The 16,014-nt window shown below is 40.0% G+C and overlaps 1 protein-coding gene across 1 annotated transcript in view; it reads right to left on the reverse strand.

The window, feature by feature from the left end:
• The window catches only part of LOC128810364 (von Willebrand factor D and EGF domain-containing protein-like), a 229,814-nt gene that overhangs the window by 62,094 nt on the left and 151,706 nt on the right, over window positions 1-16,014 (reverse strand). Inside the window, exons 26-28 of the mRNA XM_053983162.1 lie at window positions 10,420-10,515; window positions 9,219-9,314; window positions 2,150-2,269 (exon numbers count right to left, since the gene is read on the reverse strand). Of these exons, the coding sequence (XP_053839137.1) occupies window positions 2,150-2,269; window positions 9,219-9,314; window positions 10,420-10,515 (312 nt within the window). The remainder of the gene's footprint in view (window positions 1-2,149; window positions 2,270-9,218; window positions 9,315-10,419; window positions 10,516-16,014) is intronic.

Here is a 16,014-nt window from a genome sequence, read left to right on the forward strand (position 1 = left end):
TAAAAATATTTTTGATAAATGGGTGAAACAGCTTGAAATCCATAAGACAAAATTAAGTAAAGAGGATAAAGTTGGTGCTTTCAGAGGAAAAATCAACCACACCAATGCCACATGGGAAGGGAAAGAAGTGATAAGGTGTCAGGGCTGTGAGAAAGACAGGACTTGGGCAGGGTTGCGGCAGAAAAATGTAAATCTCTTTGTTTAAATGTATTAATCCGAGACAGGAGCCATTGGGGAGGCAGCTGCTGGGGGCTGGACTCAGCCACAGCACGCCAGGGAGGACATGGGGAAAGTGGAGTTTGGACAGAGAACAGGGTTGTCTTGGCTCAGAAAAATGGGATGAAATCAGGCAGCAGAGTCTCAATTTCCTTCAGACATGGGAATGCTGCCACTGAGAGACCTGAGCTAAATTTCCCCTGTGTTCACCAAGGAGGCACCAAGAAGTATCAATTTTACTCACAGCAGACTTTGTGTTCAGTGTTAGGAAAAGTCAAAACTGTGCTCCAATAATGTAGTTAAATACTTGAACAATGACTCTGATAAACTGTGAGGTTTCCATGACTGACAGGCTTGAGAAGTTGATTAAAGCTTATACAGATTGTTCATTGCACCCAATCCAGTTTGATAAATGAACTTTTGGGAGGCTTGTCATCCCAAGTTTTTTACAGAAATGTGGGTATGTGTACAATTTATAATAATCCATGCTAACAAGTTAGATTTCATTTCCATATCTCTCATAGTTTTGACTTTTTGGAGGAGTAGCTCATTTGCTTTCATGTAACATAAGCCATGTAATTTATATTAGACACAATGAAATCTGTAATTTAATTACTAACTGAATTTAGCTTTCAGCAAGGCTCACAGATTGAAGGAAACCTGTTAAGTCCCTTTTATTCAGAACAGTTTCTTCACATCAGAGCAATAAATGTCCATATCAGAGCAGCCAATCAGGATTTCTGCAGAATAAGCTCTGAAACTGAAGAGTGCTTCAAACAGTCTTAAAAACTGTGAGAATTGTGAGATCATTGCTAGAGAGACACGTGTGTTTGTACGTGTCACTGGTGACTTGGCATTTTGGACATACATAGTTTGCAAAGTCTTTTTCTACTTTCTTTTTCTGTCAGGACTGATTTAGTGTGTAATAGTTTATTCATGTGGAAAAGGAAGCTTGATTTTTTTTTTTAAATATTATTGTTTAGTATTTTCTTCTAAGTGTAATAGACTTCCACTTCATTTGTGAAATGACAAATATCATACTTTGCACATTCACAATTAGAATAAGTCTTTAAAGCAGTCATACTAATCTTGGTTTGATGGATTCACAAGGTCAACTCTTGACCTAGCAAGGGAAGTCTCCTAAATGGAAATTCCAGTTTATCTTGTCATATCCCTGCCTTTATTTAGATTTCTTCTGTTAATGAGAGAATGTGCACCTTACTCTGCTGGGCTATGGCAAACCTGTTAAATAGTTTTTTTTATGTATAGAAAATTACATCACTTACTCATCTTATCTACATCAGATGATTTCAGTATTGATGTAGGAGCTGTAGTTCAGTAGGAGAATGTACTTGTTAAAAAAATCTATGCAGAAGTTTAATTGTGATATTAAATTCTAATTATCATTAACAAAATTAAGTGACTATCTGAATAGAGTTTCATGCTTTCGCTTAATATGTAATACAATTGAAATGAAAATTGATTTTTGCCCCTGGCCTTCCAGTACAGGTAAATGATGGGGCAGCCTCCTGTTTTGAGAGCTGGAGATTGGACCAGCCAGGACATCTCACAGGAATTGTGTTTGTGGTATGGGAAATGACTGTGGCTGAAAAAAACCCAAACTGTTTTGTCTTAGTGGTGATGCAGGGCATGAACCGCACTCGAGGACCTACAAGTGGGATGGTCAGACCCAGCTGCCAGATGTGCAACAGCCTTGCAAACCATTCTGGTAGTCAGACATGTCTGATTGAAGGTAAGGCATAAAAAAGGGGGAAAAACTTATCTAGAACTCGAATACTGGCCTAGTTTGCAGCTGAGCAGTCATTCAACTTCCTTTCAAATATTCTATGACCTTATCTTCCATAGGGTTAACAAGGCTTTATTAATTTACCTGTAAACTATTTCAGTTACATCTGGTTATTTTTGTTGTTACCACAAGGATCAGTGGGTTTGGGTCTTACCTTCTTCTCCCATGCTGAACCAGCACAGCCACTTCTGCAAGCACAGACATTTGGTCTGATGCTCCCAAATTGACAGTTTTGCGGACAAAGTGCTACAAATGAGAGATAAAGTTCTTTAGAAATGCACTTAGTCTAAGTCTCATAGTCAGGATATGAATATTTAGAAATATTGAGAGTTAAAGATGGTTTGTCACGGGCTTCTCATGCCTCTGTGTCTCTTATGTTTACAATTTTTATTTTTTCCTTTTGTTCCCAATGATGGGGGAAAGACAAGTAATGACCTTGGCTCAGCTGGAAATGGATCAGTACAAGGCCTAATTTTGAAAGTCAGGATATATTCTGGGCATTGATGGTTGGGCAAGATTTATGCCAAAATTGATTGTCTTTTGTTCCAATTAAAATAAATAGCAGCTGTTAAAAGAGCTGACCTCGAGCTGAGATGAAAGAATATGTTAAATATGTACTCCCAAAGGCGATGCTATCACAATAAATAAATGGGAGAATTTGGTGAACTTCACAATTTACACCTCTGGAAACCAAATAAGAACATGTGATTTCATGGTCATAGAGAATTAGTAATGAACTACTTATCCCAAGGTAAAAAAAGAAAAACAGAAATGTTTTATCTAGAGCACCACTAGAGCATTTATAAAGGCCCATCAATTTGAAGATATTCTGTTAATAAAAGAATGAATCCGTGTTCTATTATTTTTTAAGAGAGAAAAAAGCAATTAGTCAAATTTCAACTGGTTTTTCATCCTCATTAGCAATTTCCATTGTTATGACATTGTTTTGGCATAGAGGAAAAAGAACAGCCAATTCAGAGGGCACCAATTCAAGAAGAACACACATCACAGTATTTTAATTAGATCTCATGAGCCAAACCTTCTATAAATATTGCCAGAATATTGTATCCTAGTTTCAGGCAGTCAAACTAAATGCCTTAAAAACTGGTCAGATATGACTCAACAAGTGCTTTCTTACATTTTCTTATGTGGCAGAGGAGTACAGGAAGCTGCCAACCATGCCCCATTAAGACAGAGCTGAAAATAAAGTAGACACATGTCTGTGACCAATCTCCTTCATGATGCAGCAGGATGTTCTATCAGATTTAAATGAATTTGCTGTATTCCTATGAGATTTTTTTTTCTTTTTCCTACAGAAGATCAACTTTAAAAAGTTAAGGGGCTGAAGGGTCAAATTCCATAATTTCAGTTTGTTGCACTTTCTCATTCTAACTCAGATTTAAGCTTGTGCAGCATCTTTGTGTTGAGATCTGAAGTCTCAGAGATAGACCAGGGCAAAGTTTTTTAGGAAACACATTGTGGGATCCTAAGCAGTCCAAAAGTGATCCTCAGAGTTATAATAATTGTTATAATGACCTTGGCATCATGGAATGACCTGGAATTTGTATTGGGTTTGTTCTGTCAGGTTATTATACCAGTGAGGAGGCTGAGGTTTTGACAGTGTGAGGAATATTAAAATCTAAATATCTTAACAAACTTCACAGCTATGGGGCAGAGAGGCAAAGAACCAGGCTTGCTGCCACTCTACACATCTTAAAGAAGAGAGACTGTAACTTGGCAAAAGAGTGTTTGTGTGATCAGGTAGTGAGAGCTCATGCTGTGTCAAAAGCACTGCCCAAGAGCATGTCCAGAATAAGAACACACACAGACCTGCATGTGCTGGTGACCTGCAGGTGCTCCTCTGGGACAAGCCAGCTGTGTCAGTGGCTGTGTGCTCTAGGACTCCAGTGACCTGGAGCTAGGAACTTGCCTTCCTGGTCTATGAGCTTGTTGATGTATTCCTGCCACTTTGAAAAAGGCAAAAGTGCTGTTTTCTTGAAGCAAATTTTAAGGAGGAAACTTGGTTTTGTTGGGTGTCTGTTGCAAAAATCTCCTTTAGATACAGAATAGTGAACTGCAAACCTCAGAATTTCTCCTTTTTCTGAGAGGGCAGGGGGCAAGTTTGAATTCTGGGTGTGGAGGGGGCAGAGGAGTGAAATCACATTCAGGTTAGAACAGGGAGTTTATAATCTCTGGAGTGCTACTCCAGCTCCTTCATGAACCTTGAAAGGACAGATTTACAATTGGAAAATACTTAAGAGTTTGGCTCACTGAAACAAAACCATTTCCCAAGTAGGATTGCATTGTCAGCAGAAAAGGCTCCTTGTGCCCAAGGAAGTTGTGTTCATCTATGTGGTAAGCAGGAAGAGAGAGACCTGTGTGTGATAATATCATTAGAGAAAGAATTGTGTCTATTTCTATTATTTGTTTGATATGAATATGGGCTGGAGAAAAATGGAAGCTGATTTTCCTTTCATCTTGGTAGCAGATAAAATAGGAAGAGGTAATGCAGGGAGAAGTGGATTTTCTGTGGATCCCTATAGCATCTGGGGGTGCTCTGGTACACATGGGCATTAGGTGAGGTACTAGGATTTTTTTTCCTGCCTGTGGTTTCCCTGATTCTCAGCGTGTGAAAATAAATTTTAAAAAGGGAAAATATTTCCTCCTTTTTTCATCTTTTTCTTCCTGTCTATCTCTCCCTGTTCACCCCCCCAGCTTCTTTCTGTAGTACTCAGAAAAACAAGAGCTCAGTTAGGGGAAAAGTTAAAAACATTTTAGAGGAAAATTGGAATTGACATCACAGAGGATAATAACAGAGCTGAAATTCAAATGAATATTTCATAAATGTATTTACAAGGGATGCTAAGCCACTAAACACTAAAAGTTACACCAGCTATGTATGCATTATCCTGTACAGATCCAGCAAAGTCATTTAACAAGCTAAGCTTATGTTAAAATTATAATCAATAAATGCCAATTACAGAAAGAGTTTTATCCCTGCATGTTAAAAGAACAGAGCTATAATTTGCATGCGAACGACATTCTTTTCAAAATTATTTGTTTTTTCTAAGGTTTGGAAGGGTTACAGAGGAAAGCTTGAAGAAATCCTGCCTACGGTGTTGTTCAAGGCAGAGAGAGAGAATGGGAAGAATACTGAGGAAATTATAAGGCCATAAGCTTGACACTTATAACATGCAAATAAAGAGAAGTTATTCTGAAGGGCAATGAGGAGCCAGTATGGGTTCAATAATATTAGAACAGAAGACAGCAGCATGAATTTTAATGATGAACATCCTTCACAACTATAACCTTCTTATACTTTATAATTAATTGTTAGAATTATACCTTGATCCTGCATTCAGAGCCTTAAACAACAGACCTGTACCCCTGGCCAGAAGCCTTCTGACTTTACTGAGATGTGTTTTGGGTGTCTCTGTCAGGGCGATCAGGTTCTGCTGCCACGTGTTCATTTCTTTGGCCCAATGTTTCTTTCTGAGCCCAAGAAAAAGAGAGATGTGAGTCAGCAGCACAGGAGGCAAGGGGAAGCCACAGGAATGGATCTTTAAACTGGCATCTAATATGGAATAGGAATGAAATCAGTGATGGGAAACCATGGCGACCCTGGGATACCATTTCTTTCTTTTAAGAAAGGTAAGTTTTTGGATATTTTTGCAGCCATAGAAGCTAAAAACGGTAAGACAAAAAAGCGTCTAATGGAAGAAGCCTCATCTCTAAAGTTACTCTTTTCTATAGTTGAGACACGTTGAATATTTCAAATTAGTTTTTTTAACCTGTTCCTCCAAAAGGTTATTTCCCTACATTTGCAGTACAGTCTGAAAATTGTCCATTATTCCTTAAACTATGCCCCTCAAAGTCACAGGTATTTATCAAGGATAACGTGTGTATTCCCCCATACACCTTATTTGTTGGGACAAATGACCTATTTTATTGATTCTCTTTCAGAAGCCATTCTGTTCAGTTACAGATGAGTGGGGAAGAAAACTACTCTTTTGACTGACCTCTTTATTTGCAGTCTGATAAAGGAGGACTATTGTGTTTTATCCATTATCAATATCTATGGAAAGTCTCTTTTGCTCTTGCCAAGTTCTCTAGTTGCAGCCAGGGACTGGTGAAACTGTAAATAAACTTTCCTGCACAGATCCTCTGGAATGTCATTGTGAGTTTGACTGATTTTAGCATTAAGAAATCATAATTCACTGCATGACATGGACATGCAATTTCATTGTGCATCATTGCAAAAGAGGCAGAATTTTTGCCTGTGTGATTGCATCTCCAAAATGCTCCAAATTAGTTATAAGCTCCTTGTTACCTCTGATATTACGGCCCATTCTGGCTCTCTGAGGCATTTTCAAAATATTTTAGACATAAAATTATTCTGCCAATTGCCAATCATTGTCAATTGCCAATCCTTGCCAATCTTCATTGCAGTAGAATGGAAAATCTGTTCTAGGATACTGTCAGTGGGTTTGTCTGCTGAAGGGTTGAAGCCTTTTGGGCTATCACTTGTGATAGAGATCTGTGTCTTTGTTCCTGGTGAAAGGTGACAAGAAAATCTGAGACATCAGTATTTAAGGTTGTAAATAGTTAAATTTTTAGAGACCTAAGAGCAGAGAATGTTTAACCTTTTTTTTTGTTTTAGTAGAAGGCTGAAGAAAGAAAGTGTTTAGAGGGAAATTATTGTGGCAGCTGCTGCCTCCAAACATCTTCTTGAATGGTTCATGTGGGTTCAGGCCTTTTGAGTTAGAAACTGAACAGATGGAGGTGATCTGGGATTCTTATGAAAGATAAATCAAAAACTAGATGTCCAAGATGATTTCTTAGTATTTGTCCATTGTCCCTTTCGTTGGCTCAAGGACCTACTCTGGCTATCTCAGTATAAAGGACCTCAACAATCTATTCCATCTGGGAAATGTCCAGAAAATAGTAGTGGAAGTCTCTGTGTATCCTGTGGTTTACTCACCCTCCTCAATGTGTTAAGAAGTCAGGGAGGAAAAAATGAGGTTCAGGGTGTAGATAAAGCCTGTATCTGCATTTCCATCACCACCAAGGGCAGGCAAGTGAATTCACAGGCTGAAAACAAAGAATAAAGCTGGGATTATCTAATCATCTCCTACCCTTGAAAAAGCCTCCAAGAAACAATCCTGCCCTAATGGATTCTGGATTACAGAGTGATTGTTGAAAAAACCTATCCTCTGTTACTTGTAGAGTGAGATGGAATATTTGCATTATGAAATGGAAACTATTGATATTAACAAAACGGAAAACAATTGAGATTAATCATATAAAACATAGAATTAATACATATTATGAATCAAAATATTCAAATATAGTATAAAAACTGTACTTTTGATTTAATTTAAGTTATAGAATAAATAAATATGAAATAATATTTTCATATAATGTGGCAGCTACTACTTTCTTATCTTACAATGTGAATGTTTTGCTCTGTTGTTGAGTTTAATAGCCAAAGTCTGTGGTTAAAGTGGTGCAAATCTAGGTTAAATTCAGCCTTGCTAATGCCATGGTGGAACACAGAATTTGGGAATACACATCCAAGAAAGACAGGGGTGCTGAGCTCAGGGAAACCTCAGGAGCTTAAATGTGACAAAGCAGTTTTGCACAGGGGAGCGGAGTGATGAACCAAAGAGCTCCTTGCCAGAAGCTGACGGGTTCTGGCAGAGCCTGTGGGTTTGGCCCACTGTCCCTGTGCTGCTGAGAGATGGGACAGAGGCCAAAGCAGTACAAGAGCAGCAAAAACAGTGACCAGGGGTTGGATTCAGCCCTCTGTGCTGCTGCAGCCTCTGCCAGAGCTGAGGAGAAGATGAGCAAGGGAGGCAATCAGGAGGCTTCTCATGTTTAGACAGATAAATGCATTTGTTCCATTGAGTCCAGGGTTTGAGGGAATAGCCTCCCATTAAAACATGAAACATGACTTGCTTTCAGAGTTACACTTCACACCTAACATCTGTGAGGATGATCCTGTACCCCTGCTTCGCCCCTGCCTCGCTGTGAATACCCTGGAGCAACATTGTAAGACCTCAACATCTGCTCTCTGACAATAGTCTTTTCTCCTTCTCTTTAAAAAACCAGAAATTTGGGGTTGCTGTGGGACTTGAGAGTTTCAGCCAGACCCTTTTGGACAAAAAAAAAAAAAGATATTTAACCTCCCACTATGGGAAGAAGTAGTAAAACCAGAATGACTAGCAAATGAAGGGATTTGGAGCAAAGTTTCAAACGTTAGATAAATCTATAAAAAATTACCTGGCTTGTGTGCCTGCATAGGACAGCAGAAATTGTTAATTGCCTTTCACAGGAGCAAGCATGATTTGTTTATTTATTTTATAAACTGAGTCAAGAATATGCCATCAATAACTTTAAACATTCCCATGTTTGAACTAGAAGACAGCTGGCACAAAGAAACAATTACACAGCCATTGGGAGTTAGCTGACAGAAGATTTCCATAAGTAATTATGCTCTGTGAGCGTGAGGGAAAGGAAGATAAAGGAGATAATGCCCTTTACAGGGCATAATGCTTTGATATTTTCCTCATACCCTTTTGCTGTAAAGCTAATGGCAGACACAAACTGAAGTGACCCTGGATGTAATTGGCAATAACAGATCTCTTCCAATTCCAGGTCTTACAACCCCCCCAATGCAAATACTTCCAGCCACCTTGGTCAGTCTGAACAAGTAGAATTTACAGGGTCAGGCTCTCAGGTCAGCAGACACACAGAATTTCTGTGCTTAATGCCACTTGGGTATAGAGAATGGGTACTCCATTTCCTTTTCTCCTTGACCTCTTCTTTTTACCTTGTATTTAAAATGATTTAATTTGAAAAGTACTTATTTTGTCTGACAGGTTGATGTCAGCATCCATGTGAGAAAAAAGATGAGTCAGGCCTCTTCTGCTGAGTATAGAAATGTCTTTGAAAGTACCAGTTTTACTGGCAGCATAGGACAATTCTGACAAATAAGAGGAAGAATTTAGGTGCTAATCATATTATGGTTGACTTTTACATGTAATAGAATCATGGAATCTTTTAGCTTGGAAAAGACCTTTAAGATGATTGAGTTCAGGCACAAACCTGACACAACATACACACAGGAGAACATGCAATGTGCAGAAATCTGAGGTGGTTTTTACAAAGCTGCAGGAATCAGGGGAGCACTCACGGGTCTGGCACAGTGTTCCCACCCATCCTCCGGGGCACTGGCAGGCGCTGGGGGCGACACACTCCCCTCCATTGAGACATCTCTGCAGGCACACAGCTGGACAGATGGCATGAAACAGGTGAGAGGATGGATGTGATGTATCTGGGTGCCAAAGAGCTGCCTGAGAGGTGACCTGCTAGGCTTTATTCCATGTGGCTGACTTCCAAAGGCATGGGTGTGCTCTGTTCATCACATCATCAGCATGATGAGCAGGATTCTTTGATATTTTCTTCTTAAGAAATTTATCTTTTAACTGTCTGCTGGGAGACTTGGCATTTCTAATGCTTGGCTTATCATCAGCTAAGAACAATCTCTCCATGATGCATTCATGCACTATATATTCCATGTAAAAAAATATTTTCATAGAAAAGTTTCATATATTTATTGCATATATTTTTGTTCAGAGAGCCTGAAAGAGTGAGTGCATGATCTGGTGTATATGAGAGACACTTCCTTCTTTCAGCATTTCTGAATAAATTATTGATATTATAAATTCAAGCCCCTGGTTCTGAAATCATATTTACTAGCAGGACCTAAAGGGTATAAAGCCAATATTTTAATCTGGTTTACATACAGTATGTCATCTTGATTATAAATTTATTCCGTTTATCTGTCAACTTCATGGTAATGAATAACCATGTACAGAAAAATATTCCTTGAAAATATTTTAGGGTGAGAGGTTTTTCTTTTAATTACATTTTTATGTAACTGTAGGCAGAGTTACAGAGTAAGAAAACGTCATTCTCCAAATTATGCACCGATGACCTTGAGAGTACATCAGTTTGGAGAGCTTTATAGCAGGCTTTAGATAGTTCTGTACTTTGAATTACATGACATTTCTCTCCAGAATATAACAAAATATGTGAAGCTGTTAAAACATAAAATCAATGCTTCAAGTTTAATACTGTAAAAATGAATTTCCATAACAAGACATATAACAGAGCTGCATGAAGCAGAACCAGGGTTCCCCCACACAGCTTTTTCTTCTCTGCAAGCATCAAGTACTTACAGCATTCTGTATTACCTGTACTTAGAACTGTTATTTCTTCAAACTGCTGAAACAGCAAAACAGATTCTGTGCTGGTTTTTAGTATTAGAAGATTGCAAATTGCTGTTGACTGGACTAATTAATATAAACTTTGATGGGAGTGGAGGTGCTTACGTTTGCTGCAGCGCTCTCCCCTCCAGCCAGACGGGCAGTCACAGACATTGGGGCGGACACATTTCCCCCCGTTCATGCACGTGGGCTCACAGACACCTGCAGGAACACAACAAAGGAAGAACTGGGAGCTGGGAAATGAGGGAAGATTTCACTGGAGGCTCACTTGCTTCCTTGCAGAGGGTCAGTTGGCTTGTAATGAAAAACCAGAAAAGTGGTTTGGAATGGAGAATGTGAAACACAGAGGCTTGATAGGTCCCAGAAATCCTTATGGGAAATGCTGTGTCATGTGTGGAAACTCTTTGGCAGAAGCTCTGGTAAGAGCTGCCTCACCAGAGCAGAGAGGCTGGTTACAAAATTCTCAGAAATGCAAGAGGACAGGCCAAAGATTGTTATAGCTTTCACTTCCATATGGGAAAATTCCTCCTTCATGTTCTCAGATGTTAATTTGGATAAGAAAAGCCTTGATGAGGATGGATTGTTTTCACACAAGTTTGGGTATGATTTTGCATTCAACCAAGCATAAATCCTAAAGTTCTATTCTTCCATTGCCCTTTTGAACCATTACTTGTTAAAATACTTACCTTTTTACTTTATTCTTTTGTACAAATAAGATGTGAGAGCTGAGTTGTTCTTTCAAACACAAGAAGCCAGGTGGGGTTTTTGTTGACTTCACTAAAAAAGAAATAGCTAGTTTTTGTCCCTGTGATTAAGCTGTATTTATCAATGTTGTTTTAGAACATCCAGCATTAAAATCTCACATTTCTGGGAGGTCACACATCTGCAATCCCAGCCTGCTTTGATGTAGGGAGATGCCATAGGCAGGTACCCAAATTCCTCCTGTCCTGTCTCTCCTTGCCTGTTAAGGCAAGTGTAGGAAGCACCCATCAGAGGCTGGGTAATTCAGAAACATGGCAGTGCCAGTATGGTGGCACTGGGAATGATTTGCATTTTACATGGAAAGAGACATTGGATAATTGGGTGGAGTACAAAAAGCTGTGTAACTCAGCAAGTGGCTGGACTGGGGTAAGAGAGCCAAGTCAGGAGGAGTTTGGCAGCGAAGGTGTGAGAACACACTTGTGCCCAAAGGCTCCTGCCACGTTCAAAGCTTTGTATGCCAGTGGAGCTGCCAGTGACCCCTTCCCAGCCGTGGGGATCAGTGTTGCTCCTCCCTGCCTGCAGGGGTGGGTGGCTGTGGGACACCCAGCTCCTCTCAGCAGAGCAGGGGACTCGAAGAGCTGACAGCTACAACACAGCAGTGCCTCCATCAGCCCCGAGGCTTTTTGCACACCAGTGAGTGTTAGTGCTGCAGCAGTCCTGACTGTGAGCTGTCACTGCATGCAGGGCTCTGAATGACCACAGCCCCCCTCTACTGTAGGAGGTGGAATCCTGACAGAGCCTCAAAATAGGGATGATTACTAAAAGACAGCAAGCAAAAATGCAGCAACTTTTATTTGATGGGAGAATAACCTTTTGTTCCTCTCTCAGGGATGATCAGGCATTTTTAAGTAGATAGATTTAGGCTCCCTAATTATTCCTGTGATGTAGTGAAATATTGCTTTTGTGGCACTTTTTGTGCTGGTCTCTCCCTTCAGCCCAGATGCTGCTGCACTGGCAGCTTTTAGAGCTGTATTGCTGCTCTTGCTTGGCTCCTACATTTGCATTTTGTTCTGTGCCAAGCCTCTGGATCCCTCAGCATCCTGACCTGCCCTTAGGCAGGGCAGACATGGCCATGATTATAGGGGCTGCTTGGACCCCAGCCCTCAAACTGTCATCCTCCATTTCCTTCTTTCTCCACCTCTCCTGATCCATGCTGTAATCTTGGCCTCTGCTTACTCAGGCTAACAGGGATCTACAGTTCTTGCTGAGCTGTTAAAAAATGCTGCAACCACTGGTTAAAACCTACATGAGTTCAAAGTGTCATGGCCTCCATAACTCTGAAATAATTTAATCTCTTATTTTCCCTATTTCTTTTTCTCTCCCCTTTGATCTCACATCTCCAGTAAGAGATTTTTGATCCACAATCTTGGATCAATTCCTTTCAATTATAAACCAGCTCAGACATCCAGAATTTAGAAAAGATGAGCCCAAACCATAAAGTTTGGTTCTAGATTTAAAATCACTTTGTGCTTTTTGATATTCATGGACCATAATGTCCCCAGCACTAACCTGCTCTCCTAAAATCAGTTGAAAATCTATAGATTTTGTTTTGAGATAGTCTGAAACTTGGAAAATATCTTCCCACCACCTCTTAGAAACTAAAATCAAGAAAAGGTAACAAACACAGTAGCACTTGTTCAGATGGATATTTCACCTTTTTTTCTTTCTTTTGTTTCTTATATTTTCTGTTTATTTTTAACATTACACAATCACATGCTTGGTTTTTTTTTCTTTTTTTTTTTTTTTTTTTTTTTTTTACTGACAGCAGATTCAGCTGCAGGGATTCAAATTAGTAATTCAGCAATGGTTTCAGCAACAGGTGAGGTCCAGTCTTGATCTGAATAAAACACATAATTGCAAACTGACTCTCAGCTTTCCATTTCTCCCTTTTTTTGTTCAGTTGCCTTACAAATGACCAAGTAGCTATGAAAATACAGCATGAACTGTCCTTAATACTTATGGCATCTCTGACTTCAGTGATAAATCCAAAGGAGTTCAATGCAAAGTGAACTAAGGGTTCAAGTCAGCACCAAGCCTGTTCTGAACTGGAGGAGCCCTTCTGCCTGCCTGCCCTCTGGGGAAGAAACTCTCTTTTTTACCAAGGAATTCACAAACACCTTTAGGTGAATGAATGCAGTGTTATCTCTCCCCTTCTCCTTCCTGACATCTCCACCTTGTCCTCCCTTTCTTTAACTTTCTTAAATACAGCTGCATCTCAATACCCATCAGGCAGACTTCAACATTTGTTAATGATAACTAGTTTGGATCCTTTCTGGTCCCACTCCTTGGCCTCTGTGGAGGAGTTCCAATTTCAAAATAGCAAACAAAAATGCTAGAGCCTCTCACAGGAAAACTAAATAAATTATCAGACACTAGGAGAGCAAATCAAATTATTGCAATCCTCCCAGGTACTGGCATGACTTTGAAAAGACTCACTTTTTTTTTTTTTTTTTTTTCCCTCCTCTTAAGAAAGCCCAGAGACTTGACCAGAGACAGCAGTTGTTTGATAAGTTTTCCATCTCTCTTGGGGACTAATGCCATGGATATAAACGCATTTGTGTGTTCCCTTTGTTGCAGTTAGGCAGGATATATCACTGGGAGTAGGGGGAGTCCTGTGCTGTCCACAGGCTTGCTGGCAGTGAGTATCACTAAAGCCTTCATCATTCCCTTGCTGCCAGTGCTGGCATTTCCATGCTCTTCAGCAAGAACCAAAGCACAGAATTTCATATGCAGTGGTGTTTCTCGAGCCTGTAACGTGCCACAATTGTGTAAGGCCACCATTTACAGCTCAGAACCACTTCCATGATCTTGTGTTTCCCTGAGCTGGTGGGTTAGATAAGGTAAGCCTATGCTGAAGGTGATAATGCAGGTTGAAGAAGCAGCGTGGCTCTGTGTTGTATTTCAGATGAGGGGGGATTTTGATAAGGTAACAAGCAGCTGCAGGTGTTAAGATAAAACACAGGTGTTGCACAGAGCACCACATAAAATGGGCACAGCCCTCCCACGCACTGAAAGGTATTCACAATTTGCTGAGTTTTCTGTTTAATGCAGCAGCTATTTCTCTTTGATGGCTTTAATACATTTTGACCTTACAATCACTTAAAATTTCCTGTGACCCTTTTCATGGCTCATCCCCTCTAGGCTCACTTGACCCAGTGAAGTGCTTTTTGAAGCTCTTTTATCAACCTCCATGAAGCTCCATACCAAACCTTTCAGCCCTAAAATCTCTAAGGTAGTCAGACCTTCTGCTTTGTCAGCCAAAGAGAGGTATTCTCCAGCAAAATAAATATTTCTGTGGATTACTAAAACAACCTAGCACCTGAAATGTTGTGTTTGAAGTGAACCCTGCTTTCCTGGTGTGAGTAGCACCAGCCATGGACACCCACAATTTCAGTGACTTCTGCTGCCTGCCTTTGTTCCCATTAATCTGCAGCAACATTCCTACTAAAATATCAACAGTATTAAGCAAATTATCTGTTATGTAAAGCCAGAAGGGATGGGGGGCAAAGTTAAGCACTGGACATGCTTTGCTGGATGAAGGGTCACACTATTAAGCAGCAGGATCTGCTGACCAGATACAGTGATTACAAACAGCCAGACATGTCCTCCAGACCTCACTGCTTCTGGAGATTATCAAAAACTTTCCTAGTTTAACCTAAGCCACCTCTAGACAAAAGGACCTCATTACAGCTTTTCTCAGTAGAAGGAGATAATAAGTAGTGCAAAGCTTTTAATTTTGTTGATATAAGACATATCACCACCCTCATAAAGTCAAAAGAAAAAGAGGTGGAATATTACACCATGGCCCTGAAATCTTAGAAGAAAGGGATCCTCTGCAATGTTTCAGGAACAGAAACAACCTTATCCTTTCCTGGCCAAGAGACTGCAGAGACTGTTTCTTTCTGAATCAAAATTATCTGTCATCAGGTATCCTGAGCCAAGGCTCTGATGAGGAGACAGTGAATCAGTCAGGCTGCAGTGCTGATTAGAATGTAGTTTTCAAAATAGCTTTTCTTTCAGTTTCCTTTTTTTTTTTTTTTTTTGTTTTTTGTTTGTTGGTTTGTTTTTTGTTGTTGTATTTGTTTTTTTTGTAGGGTTTTTGTTGTTGTTTTTTTGTGGGTTTTTTTTGGTATTTTTTTTCTCCTGTGGAAGCTGAGTAAATTGACCTGCTTCTGGGTGCATCCTGCCTTTGGATGGAAGAGAGAAAATAGCCTCAAGCAGTAACATCTGTGTGGGCCAGCTAAGGCAATGCATCAGGCTGTATCTTGCTGACAAAACACAGACATGCAGCCAAAAGAACACCTACTGGTAGATACATACTTCAACTGATCCCTTAAGTCACCATCCCTGTGCTGACATTCCTGGGTGATTCACAAACCCTGCTTTTATTTCTGGCTGGTGTTGGTTTTGAACTGATGACTTCTCTGTGGGTCCAGTGCATATTTCAACTCGTTCTATTGCTCTTCCGTGGAGCAGAGAGCTTGATCAGCCTCAGGTTTGTTTTTTCTATGGGTACAGGTTGTTTTAATGTTTGCTTCCTCCTTGCTGCTTAGTGGTTGCCTTGATTTGGTGTGACATTCTCAAAAGCAAAGAGCTGTAGCTGGGGAGATACAGCCCAGTATGGACACAGAGCATGGGACAGATTGAAAAATGTCACTGACTGCTCTTGTCAGGAAAATACAGCTGGCAGAAGTTGAGCTGTGGACAAAAATGAAGCCAGTAAGTGTGAAATAAGTGGATTTTGTGTTAAAGCTGACACTCCTAGCCCTTTCAAGTGTTTGTAGGTAAAATATATCACCTATTGATTAAACCAAATGAACGTGGAGAAGCTCTGTGCCAGGAATCATGTCAGATCATGACACTGTAGGGATGCTGCTGATCCTTTTCGCAGGACACAAACTGGAAGGTCAGACCAGCAGTTCCAGCAAATAGCACAGT

The sequence above is a fragment of the Vidua macroura genome, chromosome 7 (assembly GCF_024509145.1).
Source record: "Vidua macroura isolate BioBank_ID:100142 chromosome 7, ASM2450914v1, whole genome shotgun sequence".
Lineage (NCBI taxonomy): Eukaryota > Metazoa > Chordata > Aves > Passeriformes > Viduidae > Vidua > Vidua macroura.